The sequence below is a fragment of the Thunnus maccoyii genome, chromosome 16 (assembly GCF_910596095.1).
Source record: "Thunnus maccoyii chromosome 16, fThuMac1.1, whole genome shotgun sequence".
NCBI lineage: Eukaryota > Metazoa > Chordata > Actinopteri > Scombriformes > Scombridae > Thunnus > Thunnus maccoyii.
The window spans coordinates 20,872,963-20,896,018 of NC_056548.1; the positions used below are offsets into that span (position 1 = coordinate 20,872,963).

General features: G+C 40.3%; 2 protein-coding genes and 1 long non-coding RNA gene across 6 annotated transcripts; 2 read left to right on the plus strand and 1 right to left on the minus strand.

Moving 5' to 3' along the window:
- The first annotated feature begins 7,378 nt into the window (after positions 1–7,378).
- LOC121881252 lies at positions 7,379–13,612 on the plus strand. The gene is made up of 3 exons (XR_006091732.1): positions 7,379–7,419; positions 7,784–7,847; positions 13,495–13,612. It is a non-coding gene; the product is annotated as an uncharacterized LOC121881252 (long non-coding RNA).
- LOC121881251 (kazal-type serine protease inhibitor domain-containing protein 1-like) lies at positions 12,998–16,477 on the minus strand. Its single transcript, XM_042388946.1, has 4 exons — positions 14,553–16,477; positions 14,252–14,412; positions 13,448–13,595; positions 12,998–13,316 (listed from the first exon to the last, which is right to left on the minus strand). The coding sequence occupies exons 1-4, from the start codon at positions 15,016–15,018 to the stop codon at positions 13,204–13,206; spliced, it is 888 nt and encodes a 295-aa protein (XP_042244880.1). The 5' UTR covers positions 15,019–16,477; the 3' UTR covers positions 12,998–13,203.
- Positions 16,478–17,910: 1,433 nt separating this feature from the next.
- On the plus strand, positions 17,911–22,950 carry gale (UDP-galactose-4-epimerase). Of its 4 annotated transcripts, none has more exons than XM_042388945.1 (11): positions 17,911–18,079; positions 19,327–19,456; positions 19,631–19,746; positions 20,526–20,639; positions 20,919–21,095; positions 21,181–21,294; positions 21,409–21,475; positions 21,645–21,730; positions 21,861–21,938; positions 22,142–22,256; positions 22,411–22,950. In XM_042388945.1, exons 2-11 carry the CDS (start codon positions 19,336–19,338, stop codon positions 22,473–22,475), a joined length of 1,053 nt encoding a protein of 350 aa, XP_042244879.1. In that variant the 5' UTR covers positions 17,911–18,079; positions 19,327–19,335; the 3' UTR covers positions 22,476–22,950. The 4 variants fall into 4 exon arrangements, with proteins under 4 accessions (XP_042244879.1, XP_042244877.1, XP_042244875.1 ...); XM_042388943.1 differs by lacking the exon at positions 17,911–18,079 and adding an exon at positions 18,701–18,774 and having other exon boundaries at positions 19,637–19,746; XM_042388941.1 differs by lacking the exon at positions 17,911–18,079 and adding an exon at positions 18,702–18,774.
- The last annotated feature ends 106 nt before the right edge of the window (positions 22,951–23,056 follow it).

Sequence of the window (23,056 nt, forward strand, 5' to 3'; positions counted from 1 at the left end):
ACTACAAGCTTTGATGGCATTTTAACGAGTTCCTCTTTCCCCCGCGATCATTTCTGTGGGGCGCGTGGGCCAGCGGTGCTGGCCTTGGCTCCACGGACGCATGCGCGTGTTTGCTCAGTGGCGCGTGCTGCCCTGCGCGGACGGGAAGCATAGGCGCCTAATTAGCATACAGCTGCAGCTGCTTTAATGCAGGCTCAGATACATCCTCCTAATGCTATAGGATTTAAAATGTTGCTTTCATTTTCTTCTCGCTTGCAGGCTGTTGTCAGTGTAGTTGTTGAGATTGAGGATAAAAGTTGAAAATATTAAGGTAAGTCATGGTTTAAAATGCTTGTAGGCCTATGTGATTTAAAACCACGTGTCTAAACATTAAGGCTTCATTTATCAAACTTTATCCAAATGTTAAAATTAGGCTTAAGCTGCATTAGGCCTGCTAGTTCATGGCTGAACTGTGTAACCAGAAGTTTGAGGTAAAGACTAATCCGTTTCTGAGCTTCTAGACTCAGAGCCCAGTTCTTACTTCATTGCACCACCTACAGGATGAAGCCTTAATGCTGAGGACACAGACAGAAAGTTTACCTCCAGTAACCAAAGCATTACATTCAAATCTGACCACACTTTCTGTCAAACATTAACCAAGGCTACCAAGGCAGCTGTGGGGCAGTTTGGTTATTTCACAATGATTTGATTACCCTTATTCTCACCATAGATGTATGGAAACCTCCTGTACTTCTCAGATGAATGATTGGCTCCATGTGTTTTGCCAAGCCAAGCCAATTTGAAGCTGCAGTGGGACATGACTGCAATTGGTGCTCACTACATGGCCACCTTCAATGCATTGTCAATCAATTATTGTAATGGATTAGCTGAGGTCCTATTCTTGCTGGTTGTAATCTGATAGAGGGCTCTTTCAGCACCATGGAGAGAGCCAGCGAGGGACCCAGATTTAATCAGGCTGGCTGTGGACACAGCACAGCCTCGGCTTCAGCCTTTGTCCCCGAACCGAGAGCAGGCAGGCACCGACAAGAGAACAATGACAGAACAAAAGTGCCAAAGTTTAATGAAGTGATTGGCTTTTAAATTGTTCAAAACAGATTTAAACCATTTATACTGAGAGAAAACAGCTTTAAGCTATTACATTATGTCTCAGTTCTCCTGTTTTCTCCTCTATCCCATTTTATTCTATTCTGTTCATTTGTGTCGTAGCAGTTTTGTTTATTATCTACCTGTTTATTAGCATGTATACTCTAATCTTTGAAATGATAGTAATACTTCTAAATTAGACTGCATATGCTGGTCATGGAATTATAAGCTTTTCCCCAGTGTACTATAATATATTTGTTGTCTCTAATAGAACAAAATCCTAATGCTCTTTCAGGACAAAGATTGTCCCCGATGAAGGCATTAGGCCCTGGAAAAAATTACAAGATCACCACAGATCATCTATGTCCCTTTCACTAAATTTTCCTCAGTGATCATTTCCAAAGAAAAGACAAGTTTGTGGAACTTGAATCGACACCAGAGAGTCAGGGTATTTTCTGCTATAAGCAGAGAGAAAAAAAGTCAGTTTGTGCAGCATTTCAGCAGAGTGTCTGCCACCTGTTGAGTCTTTAAAAAAGTATTTTTTGTCTGAATTTTAAACTAAAAGAATGAATGTAGCTTTTTATAAGAATTTCTGCAGATTACAGATCACAGAAGTATCCACTAAACCCTCATACTTGTCCAAACCAGTTGATATCTGTGTCTTTCTGATGCTGAATGTGAATCAACTCACACTGAATGAAATCTTAGATGCAAGCTAACCACTTGGTCTACTGTTGTTTGCGGCAAGATCCCGGTGACAATTTTACCAAAGTCAACTGTGGGCCACCATTTAGATCACACATCTATATTACCAATGACTGGTTTCTTACATAAGCCCTTTTAAACCATCTGGATGCAATCTCAGGGATGTCAACATGTCTCTGTGAAAAAGCAGTCAGCCTGCACCTGTAAAGAGCAACAACAGTAAAAGGCGGCGAGGTTTGTAGCTAGCTCTTGGAAAAGAATCAGACTGTAGCACCCAGAAGATCAATGGGGAAATTGCCTGTTTGGCCATGAGAGCAACACCGAGGTCACTGTCTAGACTTTAAAGTGTACTTTAGAAGGATACCCATGAGACCAGGTTACTGTGAAAAGCCCTGTAAAGTGGTATAGCTCCGAGCTTAAGACTAATGGACCTCAGTGTTGACTGGGAATGTCCCTGATGTCATCTGTACTTTTGACAATGATGCTGATGACTTTATGTGGATGAGGACAGATGTTTCTGGTCTTTTATGTCATTTCTGTAAATGCACTGTGAAGCCGGCTATTGAAATGATTATTTTGCTGTATATACTATATACTGCGTTGGATGTTTAGAGCGAGATTGTGATCATATCCACAGCAGAATAAGCAAGAGACAATTGCAATTGGTTGCTAATGATTTCAGGGAAAATCTTAGATTTTATTGGTTCTCAATATCTCTTGTGTGTGCACAGACATATGAACAAAGGCTTCAAAGGGACAACACATGAGGAAGGCATTTAAATGCCAGATTTTCTTTTCTTGTAGAGAGCCTCTTATTAAAAAGAGGTCTTCCTGCATATCAGGCGTATCAGTTGCTGGAGTCCCAGGGGCATGTTTAGCTCTAATTTACTCATCAAAAACATCAGAGTGTCTCTCAATAATCTCCGCAGTCCATTGGTTGTTTGGGGTGGAGTCCCCTGTCAGAAAGCATGCCCTGGAATGTTAAACACTAATTCACCTCTGAGCTGTGGAGGTGGATAAAGTGATTGTTCTATCTGGGAGCTGATTAAAACAGCTCTGGCCTGTTTCTCCCCTCTGCGTTCACCTCTGACGTCCATCACATTCATTTCTGTATTCATGAGCAGATGAGAAAGCGCAGGCAGAGCGGCTGCCGTATTACAGATAATAAGGCCAGCGGGCACCACATTCGCTGCCACAGGTTTCCCCCTGCCCCGGCTCATTCAATTACTTCACAAGAGTTCTCTGAGGCACAGCTGCACTATGGGGGTGAAGACCAGTAAATTGAGGTACATTCATGTGGACACGCACACACGCACACACACACACACACACCTCACAGATACAAAGAAGTGGAGGAGGCACACACACTGTATCAAGAGAAGCCAGCATATAAAGGATCTTACCGACAGGCATTTGGTCCCAGTAGTCAATACATTTCTCACACAAGTAGACAACAAAAAAAGGTCCATCTTCTGTTGCTCACTGGCTCCCTGAAGATTGTAATGATATTGATAATGACTTCATGTAAGAAAAATGAAATCAGGGCCATTGCTCATAGACTCCATATATGAGGTCACCATTATCTTGATGAAAGTTTGGACAGCAGCTGTATCATCTAGGAGCATGAAAGATGGACTGTGGCAGACCTAATGGGCCTTATCCTTTATCTATTGACACACGGAGCTACACAGTGGTCATCTCTCTCATATAGCTTTAAACTATAAGTCAGCTTATCTCACTTATTTAGCTAAATATGCATTAGACCAATGTGAAAATATCTGCTAAACACATAACATGGTAGTCCTGTTTCCTGATTAGTATCTACAATGTTACATTTTGAAATAACAGCTTTAAATGTGTTGGTCCAGCGAGTGTTGTCTCTGTGGAGAGGTCTGGTTGCTGTCCATGGTGCTGAACTTCTGCCCTTGAGTTTACAGAGCATGCAGCTGCCTCTTTAGTGCCTTTAAAACGCACAGGGAAAGTGGTAAATAAGAGCTGGCGCCATTTCTGTGGCTTAGCGCCCATAGTGATGAGAGCCAGCCAACTGAGCATTCAGTTTATCTGTCACTGCTACTCTCAGATGTGATGCTAAAGTTTGTTTTTATAACATGATATTGATTTTTCTTTCTTTTTTTTTTTTTTTTTTTACAGCATTAGTAATGCTTATGCTTTTTATTTTAACATTTTTTAACATTCATGTCAACATAATTGTCAGAGTTGTCTTGTAACTGACATGTTTAATGCTATTTCTTTGCATATTTCAATAATTTTTGTTTCTGCTTTTGTTGTGGCTGTTGTCCACAGAGTCTAAGAAATGTATGGAGCATTGGGAAAAAAATCTGGGGCTCAAGTATGTAAGTACATCCTTAACACTATATACATTAAGCAAAGTCCCTTTTCTTGACCTTTGATTTTGGAATGCCACATTTTCCAAACAAAGAATTCCCAGAATTGGCCCACTCTTCATTAGATGGCATAATTTGCATTCCCTTATAATTGTGCTGCTTCCTTGATTATTAAATGATCACCCTAATTAGGGAGCATAATAGGGTTAATCAGACTCTGCTCATCACACTTATTATTATTCCTTCAAAAATGAAGGAAAAAGATACAGTACTTGATTAATTATATCAGCCTCTTCATCAGCTGGGCTACCATTCCCCCCTCTGAAATTAATATCACGTTGTAAATGGAAGGAAGGAGCTGGCCGGACACAGACAGATGAAAGATTTCACTCAAATTAATTAAGCACTAATTATGCGGCGGGAGTTGGGAGCAGTTTGCATAATGAGCTCTATCAAAAGAGATCAGTCATGGAGAGGGGCTGTAGACTTTCTATACAGCCTTCAGATGATACACAGACACTACTGCACTGCATGAAGAGGGCTAGCAGAGAAGTGGGAAGAGGGTTAAAGCACTTTCAGGCTTGAGTCATGAGATTGAGGAGTGTTTTGTTTGGTTTCTCAACATGCTAGGAACCGGAAGCTTCCTCACTTGGCATGTTTTGTGCCACGAATGTGGATTATTCCATTCTCACTTTAAGATATTACATCTGTCCTGGGGCTGTGTGTATGTGTGTGTTTTCTTTCAGCTTAAGTATCAGATAATGAATTCCCTACTCCAGCAAGAGGCAATAAGAACAGAATGTACCTTTAAATTCGAGCTAATCACAAACAACCTGCATCCACACTCCAGGGAGCTTTAAAGACCCTAATCACCTCCCACTCCAATTCTTGTGGTGTTCAGTTATTGTTGATCAGGGACTATACTGTGGCTATCTATTTAGACAATGGGAAAAGGGATTAAACAGACAGAAACTCTCTATGTCTTAATCGCCTGTTTAATCACAACCACTGTGTAGTGTATGGAGTTGAGTTACTTGAACTGATTTGTGCCTTAGCAGCGGCAATCATGCATAGGCTAATCAGGGTGCACAGCCCGGCACTGCCCTTCAAGGTCTCCGAGTGGAATTACAAAGACTATGATTAGTTAATCAAATGAAGAACCCAATGTCCTTTCTTTATTTGTGTATACACCTTATCTAAATGGAAATTGTATAGCTGAGGCACTTCCAGAAGGACACATCTACATGTGAATGATCCTCCTTGAGCCCTTGGCAGAATTACAGAATAAGATCTTTCACTCCCAGTCATCATGTTATGGCATTGTGGAGACTTTTACATGTCTGAATGATAATTGTTTTCAGTGTTCATGTGAATGATGCAATCACTCAGTCTGTTGTGAAGTAAATCAGGAAGCACTAGACAGCAACTCTTCAAATACACATGATGATGTGAGGCAGAATGTCAAGATTGTGTTATTTTGAGAGTAGAGAAAAAAAAAGACAAAGCACATAAATAAATAAAATAAACAGTGTAGAAGGCCAGTAGTCTAAATGGCACAGATAGTTCTCCTGTTACTCACTGTTCTAAAAAGTGGTTCTATATTGATATATTTTGGTACATCGCAACCCTAAACAGTTTATTATACCATTTTACAGGGTTAATTAGTACACATGTAACATTTGTACACTTCGCTGGCTTACCAGTTTGGCCAATGTTAGTTAGCATTAACATTAGCCAAGCTTCTTTCTTGAAATCGTCTTTTATTTTGCTGCTAGGTGACCCACTTTACATTTATTTAAATTAATGTTACAGGAGGCTTTCCAGTTAACTAACTGGTAAGTCTTGACTGACATTTAACTGAAATCTGATGTGCCGTCTATTCCACTTCACTGGCAATTCAAAGAACCCCATATATAACAGGGATTCTTTCCGTATAAATCTAATTTTGAACCTTTTTCTGGCAAAAAGTTCTTTAATTCCATATTACCCGGAGGTTCCTTAATAGGCCTTTTTTATGGGAGAGTTTTTGATTAGTAGCAGATAACAACACATTGATATGTCTCATATCACCAATGTTGCCTCCTGAGAATATATTCTCCACATCACTCAAAAATGAATTACATTTAGATACATTCAGATTTTATTATAAAGTCATTTTTTTTAGCATCAAAGCAAACCTTTCTTTACCACACGTCCTTCTGTCATACATGCTGTTTGACATTGTGACGGTTGTTCCTAAAGAGAAAAGAATTTCCCTCCATTGCTTTGTGATAACTTCCTTCCAGGGGCAGCAGACTTGACCTGCTCACTCCTCCTAGAACCACCTCTATTATTTGTCAGTGACAGCAGCCCTTCGAAAGGCGGGGGCCTCCCCTGAAAGATACAGGGTCGTGGACATCCCAATCCATCTCTGTCTGCCAAGCGATTGATTGTGATTTAGTGAGCGAGGCAGGAGATGGTGGGGTTCCATTCTGATGAGCAATAGGTGGGAACCCTTTGACTCCCAGCACATGGCAAGCAGAGGCAGGGCTATGATGAGGGGTCAGAGGCAGCTGGTGGGGGTAACTGGGGTGGATCTGGGAGGTGGATGGAGGCAGTGGGGGGGTTGCGTGGATCACAAGATAGAAGGTGTCAGAGATCCAAGACAAAGCCCCCCAACCAACCGCCTGAGTCTATCACTTAGCCCATCCATCACCCGTCCAGCTTTGTGGTTAGCATAACAGTCGCTAGCTAATTGTTGTTCATCATCAGGGGTATAATGGAGATGACAGTGAATACAGAGTAGCTGCAACGCCATACTATAAGCACTAAAAGACCACATATAAGGGGGCTTTATGCCAGCTGGGTATAATAAGTGTGTATTTCCCTTTCTGGACCCCTGACTTAAATGTGAATGATGTTAGCATCTCAAATGAAGCCTCATATTAAAGGTTAACCTCTACCTCAGTGGTTCCTACCTTCATCAACACCACTGAAACTGAATATTACTTAACTATTAATACTGTAAATATGGTTTTTTGGTTAATAATGGATGTTACTATATTTATTTCAAACAATATAACATTGTTACCTGGTTTGGTTAAGTTTGTATTCTACGTGTGTGCAGTGACAGATGCTGGATGTTTCAACCATTTATCCATAACTTTAAAGGACCATGAAAGGCCTTCTCTAGAGCCAGTGTTTGGTTTGTTCTTTCTGAGCTACTGTAGAAACATGGAGGTGCAACATGGCAGCCTACGTGGAAGAGGACCCTCTCCCTATGTAGATATAAAGGGCTCATTCTAAGGTAATGAAAACACAGTGATTCTTATTTTCAGGTGATCATACACTAATGAAAACATACCTATGAATATTATATTCCATTTCTGCCAAGTCCGTTCCGCTAGATGCCATTAAATTCTACACACTGCATCTTTAAGCTAACCATTCCAACTGTTTATCCATCACTATGTTTTTTTCTTTTTACCATTTATCAGTTACTTTGATAATACTTTAATCTTTCTCCATTTCTCTTAGCTATCTACTTTAATCATCTCTCCATACTTTTAAGTTAAGGATGAATGGTTGGAAGTTTAACTTCTCTGCTGGCTAGTTTTCATGCACTCTTAATATGTTTTTTTAATCAAATTGTAATTTTTCTATTTTATCAGATTAGTTGAGCTACTTCACAATCTTTCCACACACCCCTGACAACAGTGCAGAAGTATCCCATGGGTAAGTACCCCTGGTTGGGAATCACTGCTTGAGGAGATACAAGCAAGGTGATGCTTGTTTGAACTTCAGTTAATGGTTACACATGAGTGTATGATGGAGCTGGATGGATTCCTTGAAATAATCAGCTTCCTCAGTATTTAATTCTGAATGAAGCTACCATGAATCTAATGGGATTTTCCCCAATACTTCACTCTAAAAAACTCAGAGGGGATATCTGCCCTGATGAGAAGAATCAAATCTTGTCTGGTGTGAAGATGATATGCTTGATATCCTGTCAGCTGCTCTAATTTCCCAGTTCTCTTCTAAATAACTTAAGACAATCCTAGAAAAATATGCATAATACAAAATATCTGATGGCATATCAGAGGGAAATGGCTTATATTTGGTAAATAGAATCATCTTTAAATCTCAATAGTCAGGAACAGAGCTCAGAGAGAGTTATTTCTTCCCATTCTTGAGTGAGCTTTGTCTCCCAGTTCAGGTCTGGTGTTAGATACAAGCTGTCCTTGAAAGGATGTTAAACCCGGCCTCAGCCTCGCTTCACTGGGCTGTCTGGCAGCTTAACTCCATATTCAACCTGAGAGGCCTCATTAGGACCAAAACTTGAAATCAAAAGCCAGACTTTAGGGAGAATTGTTTGTGGAAATATGATTCTTTTATACTGCATATTTTATCATCTGTTTATTTCATATATCCAAAATATTTTAAAATAATGCATCTGTTGCCTCAAACAAGTTACCAAACAGTTATTCAACTACATGCAACCTAAATATTGTGAGGGTAGCAGTGTGAACAAAGGCCAGTGCATTGTCAATCACTGGAAGTTGTGTCAGCCAGGTGAATGTGTAGCCAGTAACCTGATCTGCTGTTGACAGAACAGGGACAGGTGCTCCAGCCAAACTAATCCATACACGCATGCTAGACACAGGTCATCCATTAAGGTAGATTGATTCAAAGCTTTAAAAGACTACTCTTCGGCAATCCCAGGCCCGGCCTTACCTTTGCTGTTGCCATGATACCAAATTGCAGTGATTCAAGATGGCCTGCATTGGAAAGGGAAAGGAATGTTCAGTGTTTGTCCAGCTAATGCTGGAAACATTTTGTCACACAGGGGATGAGAGGACATTTCGGGAAATGAGCTCTAAAATATATCTGGGCGGTTTGTCATCTGAAGTATTAGATACACAAAAAGATATTTCAGCTTTATTTAACTGAAGTTTCTTACTGCAAGGAAATGATTGAGTTTATAGGAGAGAGAGGCTAGATAGCAGTGAATATGGAGTGGATGTGGGGGTGCTTATTGTCATAGCTTGCATGACCATCTCAGAAACTAGCCTCAAGTAAAAAAAACAAAACAAAACATATAAACCAGTGTTCACTTTGATTCAGTGTTATTATCAAACCCACTCCCATATGGTCCCAAATGCCAAATAAAGGTTTTACAGGCAGAGGCCAGACATCTGCTGCCTTCTGATTGGTTGACAAGCCAGCAGTAGTCTCACCTGTTATCCACAGCCCAGTGCATGGTAAACACCCTCAGTCAGACCTGCGGGGAGAAGGAACCCATCTGGTCAGCAGCATTAACAACCAGCTCTTTAACAATGGCTTCCAGGAAAAGGAGAAGGGCACAACAGGCCATATCAGCCAATAAAAACAGGCTATGCATGACATTTAGCGCCTGATGCAGGGCTTAGCAGTATACAGGTTACCTACTGTCCTCACCAGCCAATAAAACAAAAGGCAATCTCACAGAGCCTGGGGGATGCTGTGTGTAAAACTGCCTGTTTCATTTGTTGATCTCATAATTTCTGTGTAAATATGCAGACGGAGCGTAAATGTAAAAAGCAAGAAGGGAATCATTGTCATGGTGCTTTCACATAAACATCAAGCAAATAGGCAATACCTTTAGTTATGGAAACACTACTATTCTCCCTTTTTCACAGCCGTCCCAGTGCAAAGGTGTCAAAGACTGCTCTTTTTAAATGAAGAATGACTTGTTTTTTGGAGTGATATACAAAGAGAAACATAAAACAGATGAGAGGACAGAGAAACATTAGAGGATCCAGCTGTCAAAGTAACAGCAGAGCAACTGAAGACCGGTGAAGTGGTTATCTGACTAAACAGTGCCATCTTGTGTTTAATTGTTCAGCTCAGAAAACCTGGAAAGTGCAAATGACAGATGAAAAAGCAAAAATAATTGTACTTGTACTAAAATTTCAACTTTGTATCCTTGTCCCTTGACTGCAGATTATGAACTGTTTTCTACATATTTTGCACTCTCTAGTTTGGAACACTGTTCGGTCCTCTGAAGCAGCTTCCTATGAAACAGTGCTGCAGAAGAGTGCACATTAGCAACCCTCACCTACAAAATGCACTCTAACAGGTTAGGAAACAGGGGTAACTCTGCCTTATTGGATATTTGATGGGCTCTATTTTTACAACTGCCTCCACCTAGCATGCAAAGGATGGAGACAAAGTCTCTAAATGAGATCTAGAGAGTACAAAGAGGGATGTGAAGACAGAAAGCTTCGGGGTGGAGTTTGAACAGCAAGCAATGGGCTCTCTACAGCTGCTGGCACTAATGAGGATAATTACCCCAGTAATAACATTAGCCTATCTGAGGGAATGGAGGGGAAGGACAAGTGGTTGTGTTTGTGTGTGTGTGTGTGTATAAGTGCGTGTGTGTGTTTGGGTGGGTATGCATGTGTGTGTACATGTGTGTGGCTGCTGTATGTGTGTGTGCGTGTGTATGGCCGTGCACTTGCCTTCCCTTGTATCTCACTCGGAGTCTCTCCCTCATTCCCTGAATCTCAATATCTCTTTGTTAGCCCACAATAATTGTATTTGGGCCTCATATCCGCCATATCAGATTCAAGTTTGTACAAGGTAATTAGCAGAGGAAGGGAAGCCTCCACACCAGGAGGACAAATGCCCCCATGACATCATTCTGGCTCCACTCAGGAGGGAAGGCTTTTTTTCTTCTCCCTCTCTCTCTTTCCTCCTCTTCATCTTTCTTGTCATCCAGCTGTCAAAAAAAAAAAAGCAGTGAATAGGGGCAAAAATGTAGTGGCGAGCAAAAGTTGATGACATTGAAAAGGAGGAGGGTTGGGATTAAGAAGATAAAGAAATGAAGAGAGGAAAGGAGAGATAAAGGGGTGGAAAGTGATTTGAGATGAGATGGAGGGGCTGTGTTTTCGCCGCAGGCCTGTAATCTCCAATCAGCTTTGACTAACAGACAGCGGGGGAAAGTTCCTCAGCGTTAATGCAGCCTGCCATTCAGAAGGAGCCGGTGTATCCAGCTGGGAGTCGGGGGGATGAGGGGAGGATTAACTAGCACTCAGGTGGAGAGAGATGAAGAGAATCAGACGGGGACCCTGCGGATGGTCACACCCTCACTCGCTCCATCCATCACTTTTTTTTTTTTTTTTTTCCCTGAGTGAATGATTGTAGGGCCTGCTGTATGTTTTCTAGGCTGGGTGGAGTGGTGAATGCAGGAGGAAGTGGAAAAAGCCTTATTTCAGGGGTGATTTGTATCTATGTTTCTGATTGTAAATTGTACCATTTATGTTTGATGTAATTGACCTAAATGCTTTGAGTCAACAGTTTTTTTTCCTCTTTCTGAGGCTTTATGAGTTGGGATATTACGTCCACTTGTGTTGAAATCTGAAACAACATCCAAATTTTTCCTGCACTCTGTGACAGCTTTGAGAGGACAGAGGAATAAAAAAAATGTTAAAAGATCAAGTCAATTATTATATATTTTTTAATTTGCATTTTAAGAAATTACATAACATAATAATACTGGAGTTACAGAGCATAAGAAGAAAAAACATAAAGGAATGAAAGAAAAGAAAAAAATAGTAAATAAAATATCTGATTACATAAATATCAGTTCATAGGATATAAACTGATAAAGTTAAGTCAGAGGATCATTATACCAATATAGGAACAACGACAGGGCACCATACACACACGTACTTATATACAGGTGGGTGTGTGTGTACACATGCATACAGATACATTCTTATGTATACACATATACAGAGAGAAAGATATCAATGCAGTTAATATCATATTATGTCTTAGTTATCACATCTAACAGGAGGATCATTAGAAATACTGTGTCTTGTATACTCACCCATTCTCCCCATCTTTCTACAAAGATATGAACTTGATTTCCAATTCTCATGGTTATTTTTTTCCATTCCATATATTTCATTAACAAGATCCTTCCATTCGGAGTTAATTAAGTTATCATCTTTTCCTTGTAATTTACTTAATTATTGCTACCCTAATTAATAGAAACAAGTCAGGATCTTTCTTCTTGATATCTTCTGGTATTTTCCCCAGTAGTAGGACTAGTGGGTTTTTATTTAGAGAAATACCAAAAATATTTGACCGTCCTCTAATAGAATTTTCCCAGAAGCCACTTATAGCTTCACATGTTTAAAATATATGACTGTGGTTCACTATCTGTATTTTCTTTATACTTACTTTGACTTTGGCATGTCTTATTTATAATCTTCCATGTATATTATTTCCAATAGTTTGAGTGAGTGGTTTCATGTATGTTTTTGCACATTTGTTCAGCTGGGGATATATTGCATAAGAGTTCATTTTCCCATTCATTTTTCACATTGGCATTAATTTGTTTATATCTTGATGGTGAAAACATTTGTTTCAACCCTACAGTCATACATTTTAAGCATACATTTTATCAGTGGCTTAATATCTTGAATTGATCTCCTTTTTTTAAAACATCAAAAAGTTAACTTGTCACTTGGAAGAATCTAAATAAATGAGAACTGGGTAGACCATATTGTGATGATAGCTGTTCTTTATCCCCAAACATAAACCTTTGGAAGCTCATATTCTGAGAGTCTGATCTGCTTTGTCAGGAGGGAAGTCTGGATCACTTCCCATTTCTTTAAAAAAAAAAAAAAAACTTCCCTCCAAAACCTAAGTGTAGCAGTTACCCATCTATTGTCTAGATTCTCGATGTATGATATTTTTTTTTTATATTTGGAGAAAGGCCGAACAGTTAGTGGTATATCTCCACAATTCAATCCATCTCTCTCCATCTTGTATGTGGGCCTAGTTAATTATTATCATACAATAAAAAAGAAAAAAAAAGCTCTACACAGCAATTAACAATACTGCTTTATTATATTGCCATGAAACAGTAAGAAGGTCAGTGTAAGCAGACGTGATGTTTAATTAGCTATTTATCTTACAGTTGAGGGGGAGCCGTGACTGACAAACAAATTAAAAAAAACTAAATATTAGCAGATCCATTCATGTTAGTTCAAAGATAGTATTTTTTCCTTGTTGTCCAGTCTAAAATTACTTATAATTACTAAATTAATGCCAGGTAATCTCCAGACGCCAGCTGTCCATCACCACTGCCTTCCTCCAAATGATCAAAGCGCTCCTTTTCCTCCTCCACATGGCCTTTCATCACCTCCACCACTAGAGAGCGGATGAGAAAATGTTTGAGTAAGAATATACAGCAGCTTTATAAAATAATGAGTTTGCCAGTCAATTAAGCTGCTGTAACTGAAAAAAAAAAAATGTCTACAGTACAAAGCTGAGACACTCACCCTTTCTCAACACGGTGAGCTGTGCTGATGCAGATGTTTCTCCCAAGGCATTGTGGGAGACGCACGAGTAAACCCCTGCATCAGAGACATGGAGACCCTGTATCTGGAGCCAGGTAGAGACGGTGTAGCGCTGGGGACCACCTCGAGCCTGAAAAAAGACCAGATAAAATGGTAAAAGACTATGTAAATCTATTGAAATGAGGGGTTAAAACAAAACAAGTGTATGAATCTTTCCATGTGAATTATGGTAAAAGTGTTCATGTTGCTGTGTGCTTAAAAAAGCTAAAGGGTACTAAAAAGTAGAAGCACATTAAATATTAATTCCTGCTTTTGTTGGCTAATTTTGCTTATGAGCTGTAATTATTTCTTGGCAAAACACACTCACTTCCTGCTTGTCTTGTCATCACTTTAAGATTGCCAGGAATTAGCAGAGATTCCAGGAAGTCACTGCTTCCAGTCAGGAAATAGTCCAGCACATAACCCCCATAAAACCATAACAAGATGTGTTTTTTTTTTTACACAACTAAATGAAGGGGATACAACGCCTTAAATAGGCAGCTTTAGTAGTGCTGGTAGGAGGATTTTGTTACTTGTAGACAGAACCAGACTAACTCTTTCCCCCTGCTTCAAGCCTTTATGCTAAGCTAAGCTAAATGGGCTGTTCACAGCACCCACTTCATATTTAACATACAGACATGAGAGCAGTATTAATCTTCCCATCTAACTTTCAGCAATATTTCCCAAAATCTCAAAGTATTCCTTTAATGAAACTTTCAGTGATAATAACTGAAGGTCTTATCAAACCTGGACAGATACGTGAGGATCATCCCCTGGCAGATAATTGTCACTTCCTTTCTTTTTCCAGTTCAGGTTCGGAAGAGGGTACGCTGAGACCTCGCAGGTAAACACAATGTCGACCCCTGTGTAGTTGGACAGGTCTTTGGGGCCTCTGAGGATGCGGGGAACTGCAACAGAGGAATGGAGCACCTATGGTTAAATACTGGAACCTGTACAACTGTTCTCCTCCAACACAACTACGCACATGCTTTGCAATCTATTAGCTTTCCTGGACTGGTAAGATTTGTTAGTAAAAGAGTGCAGTAACCAGAGAAGCAGGGTCCTCTCCTGGTGAACTTCAGGGTAGTGTTGCTGCGACTGGCGGCCTCTCTCAGCTGGCACACATTCGGATAGGTCCACCCATCTGAGCCACACACCGAGCCCTGATCCTGGCACACACATGTAGGTTCTGGCTGAGCCCTGCGTCCCCTCTTTGGTATTTTTCTTTGGCAGACCAGGCCGTCCCCACAGCGGCCATAAAACTTCTGAGCGCCATCCGGATCACACTGCTGCCCCTCCACGTTTGCACACTGTTCACAGCACCCACAGTTGTCCTGCACCCAGCCTGCAGGGCATTTGTCAGGCACTCGGGGACAAAGGTTCTGATCACACTCCCCGCAACCCTCACCTTCCTCCCACAACCGCAGCCACCCACGGTGCTGGGGTGGAAGCCCAAGGGAAGTGTGCACCCATACACTCATGCATATGCAGACACACAAGCAAAGCCGAGCCATGCCGCTGACCTGTTTCAATACACACACAGTCAGAAACAAATGTCCTCCTGCAGTAACAGCTTAAGGGTGGGGTACACAGTAGAGCCAAAATCAGACTTTTAAATGGTCACAATCTGAACCAAATTCATGGGAGAAATGGCAGTCCTGGTATTCTGTTGTTCCCCCACAAACAAACAGTCACATGTTGTTCCTCCTCTGAGTTTTAAATGCTTCCTTCTGTCTCTTCTCGTCGGTCCTCTTCTGAATGCTTGGATTGGTATTTGTTATTATTACCATGTACCCCTGCTGAATTATTTTGCCATGTTGTTTTCCCCCCTTGAGATTTCTTCATCAGCTCCAAGACCTTTCGAACAAAGAGACAGCATTTGCAGTAAATGAAGCGGGCAAACTTCATCTCTTCTGTATCTGAGTCGTCTCATCTTTCTTTCCTCACAATTCTGCTGCCTTTCTTCATGTGCCAGTGTCTCTGGGCAGGGGAGGACTGGCAAATGGGCTTCAGAAATGGCACAGGATATGAAAGAATCCTGCTCAATCTGCACTTCATACAAATATAACGGAAAACAGCACCTGACTATATCAGCATAATTGTCTTGATATATATTTGACATGTATTATCAAGCATACAAGAATCTGTAGTTAAGAGTATGTACAAATATTAACTTTAAATGAAATACAACCGTCTTTCAGATGCTCTCTAGTGGAGTAGTGTGAAATTCCTGGGTTTGGAAACATTTTCTGATGATTTCATAAAATCTATGTGGGCGTGAGTACTGTACAAATGGAAAATAGCCGGCAGATTGTGGAAAAGGAAGCAATGTTTTACAATGAACAGGTATGAGATGAATTGCTTCTTAGAAATAAGAATTTAACAAAATCAAGATTGTGTGTCTCTGACCTGTGAGTGTTTGTAGTGTGTATGTGTGTGTGTGCGTGTGTGTGTGTGTGTTTGTTCCATTGCGTGGCATTACCTCACCTATATTTGCACAGTGTTGCAATACTTGTACAGTCAGTCATTAACTGACAACACCATTTACCATTAAGCTAATAGAAAGTTCCCATATAGATTTAGATTAGATTATCCTTTCTAGATATTATTCAAATGGAATGGTCCATACATGGGGCTAGTCAGGAAAATATTGGTATTATTGTTATTATTTATTTTGTTTTCATTTCATTTTCATATTACAAGTCGTATCTGTCTTTGTTTTTTAGATAATTTTTAACATGATATATATGTGTGTGTGTGTGTGTGTGTTTGTGTGTGCGTGTGCATCCAAGAGGTGCTGCATGGTCTATGTGATGAATTATTTGGAGATCTTGTGGGTATATAGGGAGGCTTTCATCAGTTTGGTTGTTATGAAATCAATAACAAAAAAATCAATCGCAAATAAAATCACACTTCTGATCCAACTATGCCTTAAAGGGTAGGTTCACAATTTTTTAAGTCTGTCTTAAAATAATAGTCAGGTGTCCATATGAACAGGTTTTGCATATATATTATATTAATTCCTCTTGCTCAGACAGACCATTAGAAGATTCCTTCATAATGTGCTTTCAGTTTAAGTGATGGGGAATAAAATCCACAATCCTCATTTTGTGCAAATATATATACGTTTATCGGAGGCCTACATGAGAATTCAACCATGTGAGGTAGTCAGATCAAGTGGATATCCTCCAAAGATACAGTCTTTTTAGTGCAGGATTCACTCTCTGTTTCCTCAGACAGTGTTTCCTTGTTAAGATGGAGTGGAGAAATAATAACAAAAAGATGGAACATTTGCACTAAAAAGGCTAAAAAAATTTGAAGACATCCAAATGTTTGATTAATTTGGAGAGCTGAAGCCTTCTGTAAGCTTCAGATAAAGTTTTCAATACATTTTTTAAACAGAAGGAGGATTGTAGATTTTGTCCCCCATCACTTACATTGATAAAGCACATTAGGAAGAGATTTTTCAGTCAGTATGAACAGGAGGAATGATTACAGCAAGCTCAGCTTGTTTCAGTGTTCATATGGGTATCTGACTATTACTTTAAGACAGACTTGAAAAATTATTTAGCCTATCTTTTAATATTATTTCTACTTTTATTTACTGTGTGGAAACTATCTGAATGAACATACTGTATTTATGTCATGTAAGATATAATATGTAAGAGAGTTAGTGCCGGTGGTGTAATTGTAATTTGATTGATTTTTTTTAATTATTTGAATTAAGGTATACTGTGTCTGTAGTTAGTCTAACTAGACTGCACTACTGTTGCATAAAGCTTCACTGTCTCTAAATGCCCTGGGTGTCTTTTTTAAGTAACGTGGCACTTTCCCTCCGCCAGCCGGTATGTTTCAGGTTGTACACCGAGCTGGATGCTCAGCACAATCATCTCTCTGTGTGAAAGCTCACAGGCGTGGCTTTATTAAAGCGTCGTGTGACGTCACGGCATGTGAGGCGCCCTGTATGCTGCATAAAACATAAACTCTGGCATTGTAAAATGCAATATGCAATCTTTTATTGTTGGTTTTTGTCTTCTTTTTTGCTTTGTATTGTCTGTGTAACTGCTTGTACCTCTGTATAGGAATATGTGTACAATAAAGAAAGTGAGAAGAAGGGGGAAAAAACGCCAGGGATTTTAGAGGACCGTGAAGCTCGCAATAACAGTTAGTGTGTTTCCGGTTTACAATTCAATATAAAATGTCTAGTAAATTGTATGAAGATAAACACGAGAGTATCGGCTGCACTCGTCCTGTTTAAATCTGTTACAGTAGCCACGGAAAAGGTGACATTTCAAGCTAAAGTGAATTTATGTCAAATGAGGCGAATTTAGGCATGTTCCCTCTTTTATTGTGAAAGGACACGTACCTATAACGTACGTGTGACATTAACTTGACTGTTCCACGTCTTACAGGAAGTAAAGAAATATCCAAAGGAGAGAGGGGATACTTCACTAAATGAACTGACAGATAAACCCTCATTCTCTCTCTCCACACACACTTTCACTGCATTTCCTGACCTCGTTTACTTAAAGAGTCCGCCGGGAACGACAATTTACACTCGTACCAGGAACTTCAGTAAGTATTTCAATTAATATCCTCAGTCTTACAGTGCGACGTGGTCTCATTTTTGACAGTTTGTCCAAGAAGTTGTTGGCTGCCTTTGCTCATCAAGCTTTAGTCATTTAATCTAAAGTGGAACTGACAAAAATTAAGTGGGTACATTCTGACAATGATATCAAATAAACCTATCAACTGTGATTTTGGATTGGCTGTAGTTAGACACAGCATATTTATTCATCAGTTGTTGTTTTTTTATCATAGTATTGTGTCAAAAGCCCAAACACATAATAAAATAGTGAAATGTGATTTACACAGCGGCTTGAATGACGTGAGGGTGTGTACGATATATCAAACTGTTCCTATGCAGCATTCCTTCACTGTGTTCATGACGATAGTTGTGATCATAATTAAACCACAACCCTCTTATTACATGATGAACAAGTTCCACCACAGTCAGAGTCTGTAAAGACAAAAAGAAAGGCATCTGTGCTCTCTCAAAAGATTAGAATAGAACAACAACAAAACTAGTAGTTACTGACGTGTTATCTTGCAGGCACTATAATTGTTTTATGTTGGCTGCTGACGTGGGACAAAAAGGGTGGGTCACATATCTGTCACACGGGCCTGAAACACCTTTCAGGTGTGCTCAAAGGGGGCTCAGACAAAAGGACATCTTGCTTTTCCAGAGCAGGTCTAGAGTGCAGTCTGAGGTAATTCTGAAAAAAAAAGTCAAGAAACACAGTTTTCCAACTGGGATAGAATGACCCCAAGAGGATTTTGAATGGAGGCTTGATTGTACTGTATGTACATGTGAATTGCCTCTGATGAGAACAAACTCATAGGCATCACACAGAAGGCCGCCAAAATTATTGGCCTCCCCACCCCCAACCTCTCAGACCTCAACAGCAAGGCTGTTACACACAGAGCACGCACCATAGCACATGACCTCCTCTACCCATTCTTCACACTGCTTTTATCTGGTCACAGATACAGATCCCTGCACGTTTTGTCCCCACTGTCATAGCGTCACTAAACAAAATACTCCGGTAACTGGCATGTGTATATGTGCTGTGTGTATAAATGTGGAAGTTTCCTGTATGGATGTCTGTCATGTAGATATGTTGTGAATATATAGTGTATTTATATATCTATGGATTTATGTGAGGCTCTGTACAGACTGTGGCAACAAAAATCCTTGAATTATCTATCTATCTATCTATCTATCTATCTATCTATCTATCTATCTATGTTGTATTTGACAGGTCCAGAGAATGGCAGAGAAGGTGCTGGTCACAGGTGGAGGAGGCTACATTGGGAGTCACTGTGTGGTGGAGCTGATTGAAGCTGGCTACCAGCCAGTTGTAGTAGATGACTTCAGCAATGCTGTACGAGGTAAACTCCCTTACTGCAACCACAGGCTGCTGAATAACTATGTCATCATAAAAGAGTGTGTTTGTTTAGTAAAGTAATATCTGGTAACTCTCTGTGTGTGTGTGTGTGTGTGTGTGTGTGTGTGTGTGTGTGTGTGTGTGTGTGTGTGTATCCTACATCCTGTTGTGGATGGAGGAGAAGGGGATGTGCCAGAGAGCATCCGTAGGATAGAGAAGCTTCTGGACACCAGCATTGAGTTTCAGGAGCTAGACCTTCTGGACCGACCAGGCTTGGAAAAACTTTTCAAAAAGGTTAGAGAGTTATTCCAGTTGACTCTAATTACTCCACAACATGTAAAAAGAAAATGTAGATTCAGTTAAAGGACCAGTGTGTAAGATTTAGTGGCATCTAGTGGTGAGGTTGCAGATTGCAGCCGACTGAATACCCCCCCACTCCCTTTCCAAGCATGTAGGAGAACCTACAGTGGCGGCGAAACTTGCAAAAAACGCAAAAGGCCCTCTCTAGAGCCAGTGTTTGGTTTGTCCCTTCTGGGCTACTGTCAAAACATGGCGATGCAACATGGCGGGCTCCATGGAAAAGGACCCGCTTCCAATGTAGATATAAAGGGCTCATAATGAGTCTCATTTACAGGTGATTATACACAAATGAAAACATACGTATGATTATTATAATCCATTTTTGCCAATAACCCCCTAAATCTTACACACTGGTCCTTTAAACCCCAATTAGGTGGAGCATTAAAGTAATTACCAGGATTAATTACTTTTAAATCTATGCCTTAGAGAATATTTTTATTTTATTTTTCAACATCAGGTGGCATTTTTTCCTTGTAACCTGGCTATGACTTTTTCTTTAGCTATTGAAACAATCACCACCTCGTATATAAACAGGTCATTTTTGGGACCATAACATAAGTCCATTCTTAGCTCACATAGACTTTTTGCCATTTATAATATGTATAGTGTGGCACAATTACATCAAAGTTGTACGTGAGTTATAGTTATGTCCTACATTACTCATGCCCATCATCACATATCTATTCAGCATCAATGTCATGTGTGTATCACAGCATTCTTTCAGTGCCGTGATGCACTTTGCTGGACTGAAGGCTGTTGGGGAGTCAGTGGAGCAGCCGTTACGTTACTACAGGGTCAACCTCACTGCCTCCATGAACCTGCTTGAGGTCAGTTTCAACTTGCATCTTGCTTATTCTGTTCATTATTTGCACTAATCTGCATCTTTGTTTGCTGAGTGCATGCCAGTTTGTGCTCATTTGATATTAAGTTGTCAAATCGTGACACTACAGCCTTTATAACATTTTATGTGTGGAACTCACCATGTCCGCCAACCTTTGCATATATGCTTAAACCTAAGGTGTGTGCGTGTATGCTTTAGACTGCTATCTCGCCGGCCGCTGACTGTACGTGTGTGCCGTGTTTGTGTGCATCTGCATGTGTCTCAGGTGATGCAGGCTCACAGGGTGCACAATCTGGTCTTCAGCAGCTCAGCAACGGTGTATGGAGACCCTCAACATCTACCCATCGACGAGCAGCACCCCGTGGGTGGCTGCACCAACCCCTATGGCAAGACCAAGTACTTTATCGAGGAGATGATCAAGGACCACTGTAAAGCAGAGAAGGTACTGATCATTAGGTAGAAAGGCATTCACGCAAACATACACTTACAGTATATAAGGTGTATAATTGTTGGCTGTGTGTAAGCAGGACTGGAATTCAGTGCTGCTGCGTTATTTCAACCCAATCGGAGCTCATGCCTCTGGCCTCATAGGAGAGGACCCTCAGGGTATCCCCAACAACCTGCTGCCATATATTGCCCAGGTACATGAACTCTCTGCCAAATACACACTACATCAGAGGGTTTTGGGGATTGCATATTTGTCTTTTCATTGGTTACTGTGGATGATTGCTTCATTTGTCTCCCTTATACTGTAGGTTGCCATTGGGAGAAGAAAGTGCCTCAATGTATTTGGGAATGACTACGACACACTGGATGGGACAGGTAATGAAGAAGACCTTTAAGCTGTAGTGCACAACATCTGTTCACACATCAGATTTGATTGTGGTTTGAAATATTTTATCGGCAGAATGGCTCTGAATAAAAGGTAAACTGTCAAAAGGATTTTTTTTATGAATGTTGAATCATGTTCAATCACTCTCTACCTTGCTAGGTGTGAGAGATTACATCCACGTTGTAGATCTGGCAAAGGGACACATAGCAGCTCTGAAGAAGCTGAAGGACAACTGTGGCTGCAAGGTATTATAAAAATAATACTATAAAGATGCTTTAATCCATTTTCCTTACTCAGCATGCACATGTGAACATACTTGAGGTATTTTTTTGGTGTCTGGCTGACATGTGTGCATTGTTGTGTTTGTTGCTTCAGGTTTACAACTTAGGAACAGGAAGAGGCTACTCTGTGCTCCAGATGGTAAAAGCCATGGAGAAGGCATCAGGGAGAGAGGTGAGTGACAGAAGAGCTCTCTTCTCTCTAAAGTAAATTGTTTACAGAGTCGGTGCTTGTATTGTATTGTGAGAGTAACTGAAGTGACTTGGAGCAGTAACCACACTGTGAGTTTAAGGCTGAGCCCGGCTAAAATTGACGATGATCTACTGTGGTGCCCACTTATGTTGATTTAACTTTGGCTTAATGTGGCCTCTCTCCAGATCTCGTACAAGATCGCCCCTCGTAGGGGAGGAGATATTGCATCCTGCTACGCTGACCCTCGCCTGGCTGAGACAGAGCTGAGCTGGAAGGCTGAATTTGACCTGGAAAGAATGTGTAAGGACAGCCACACTGCACCATCTAACATCCGGCTTCATCTGATCTCCCTCCAAAAAAAGATACATGTATCTGCATGTAGTTTTTTCGGTAAAATATTCCCCCTTAAAGTCCTTTTTTTTGTTTTTGTTTTTTTGTACCTATTTCCATATAGGTGAGGATCTGTGGCGCTGGCAGTCGATGAACCCCACTGGATTTTCCAACGGCCCAGCTTCCTGATGCCTCTCCAGCCTGCTGTTGTTGAATCCTCTTCTTAATCACCGGGCCAAAGCTAACCATCTGCTTCCTAATTTTTGCATATCATATAAACACATGACGAGACCTCAAGAGGAGCTGAATGCTTTATTCTTTTTTGCCATGTTTAATTTTCTGTTTGTTCTGTTTTAATTGTTATCTTGTTTTCAAATTTCTGCTTGTTAGATGAAATATGTAAAAATGTCTTATCTCTGTCTCTCTGTCTGTTTTTTTTTTGTTTTGTTTTTTTTCAAATTTGACAGTTGATATTTTCTCTATTAATATATTGATCTGTGAGCCATACCAATGAATGAATAAATTAATTTTCTAACTGAAGAAATCGAAGCTTACGCTTTCATGCAGTTGTGAAATTTGGCTGTATCAAATAATTGTGAAATGACTTGATTACACACAAAAATGCTGGGTTGAATTTTTAACCCAAACATAAGATTGCTTGAGTTTGGCCAATTGTAAAGGCTCATTTATGACAGGTCGCCGGACACTTTTGATAAGTGTCGCTTGACGTTTTAAATGTATGCGTCCACGAAAGGTTTCAGTCTAATTAA

Excerpts from the sequence above, each read along its gene's own strand:
- gale (XM_042388945.1), top strand. The coding sequence starts at position 19,336 with ATGGCAGAGAAGGTGCTGGTCACAGGTGGAGGAGGCTACATTGGGAGT. Across the intron at positions 19,457-19,630 it reads CTTCAGCAATGCTGTACGAG|GAGAAGGGGATGTGCCAGAG; the intron begins GTAAACTCCCTT and ends TTGTGGATGGAG. Across the intron at positions 19,747-20,525 it reads TGGAAAAACTTTTCAAAAAG|CATTCTTTCAGTGCCGTGAT; the intron begins GTTAGAGAGTTA and ends TGTGTATCACAG.
- LOC121881251 (XM_042388946.1), bottom strand. The coding sequence starts at position 15,018 with ATGGCTCGGCTTTGCTTGTGTGTCTGCATATGCATGAGTGTATGGGTG. Across the intron at positions 14,413-14,552 it reads GAGAGGACCCTGCTTCTCTG|TTCCCCGCATCCTCAGAGGC; the intron begins GTTACTGCACTC and ends CCTCTGTTGCAG. Across the intron at positions 13,596-14,251 it reads ATCCTCACGTATCTGTCCAG|GCTCGAGGTGGTCCCCAGCG; the intron begins GTTTGATAAGAC and ends GTCTTTTTTCAG.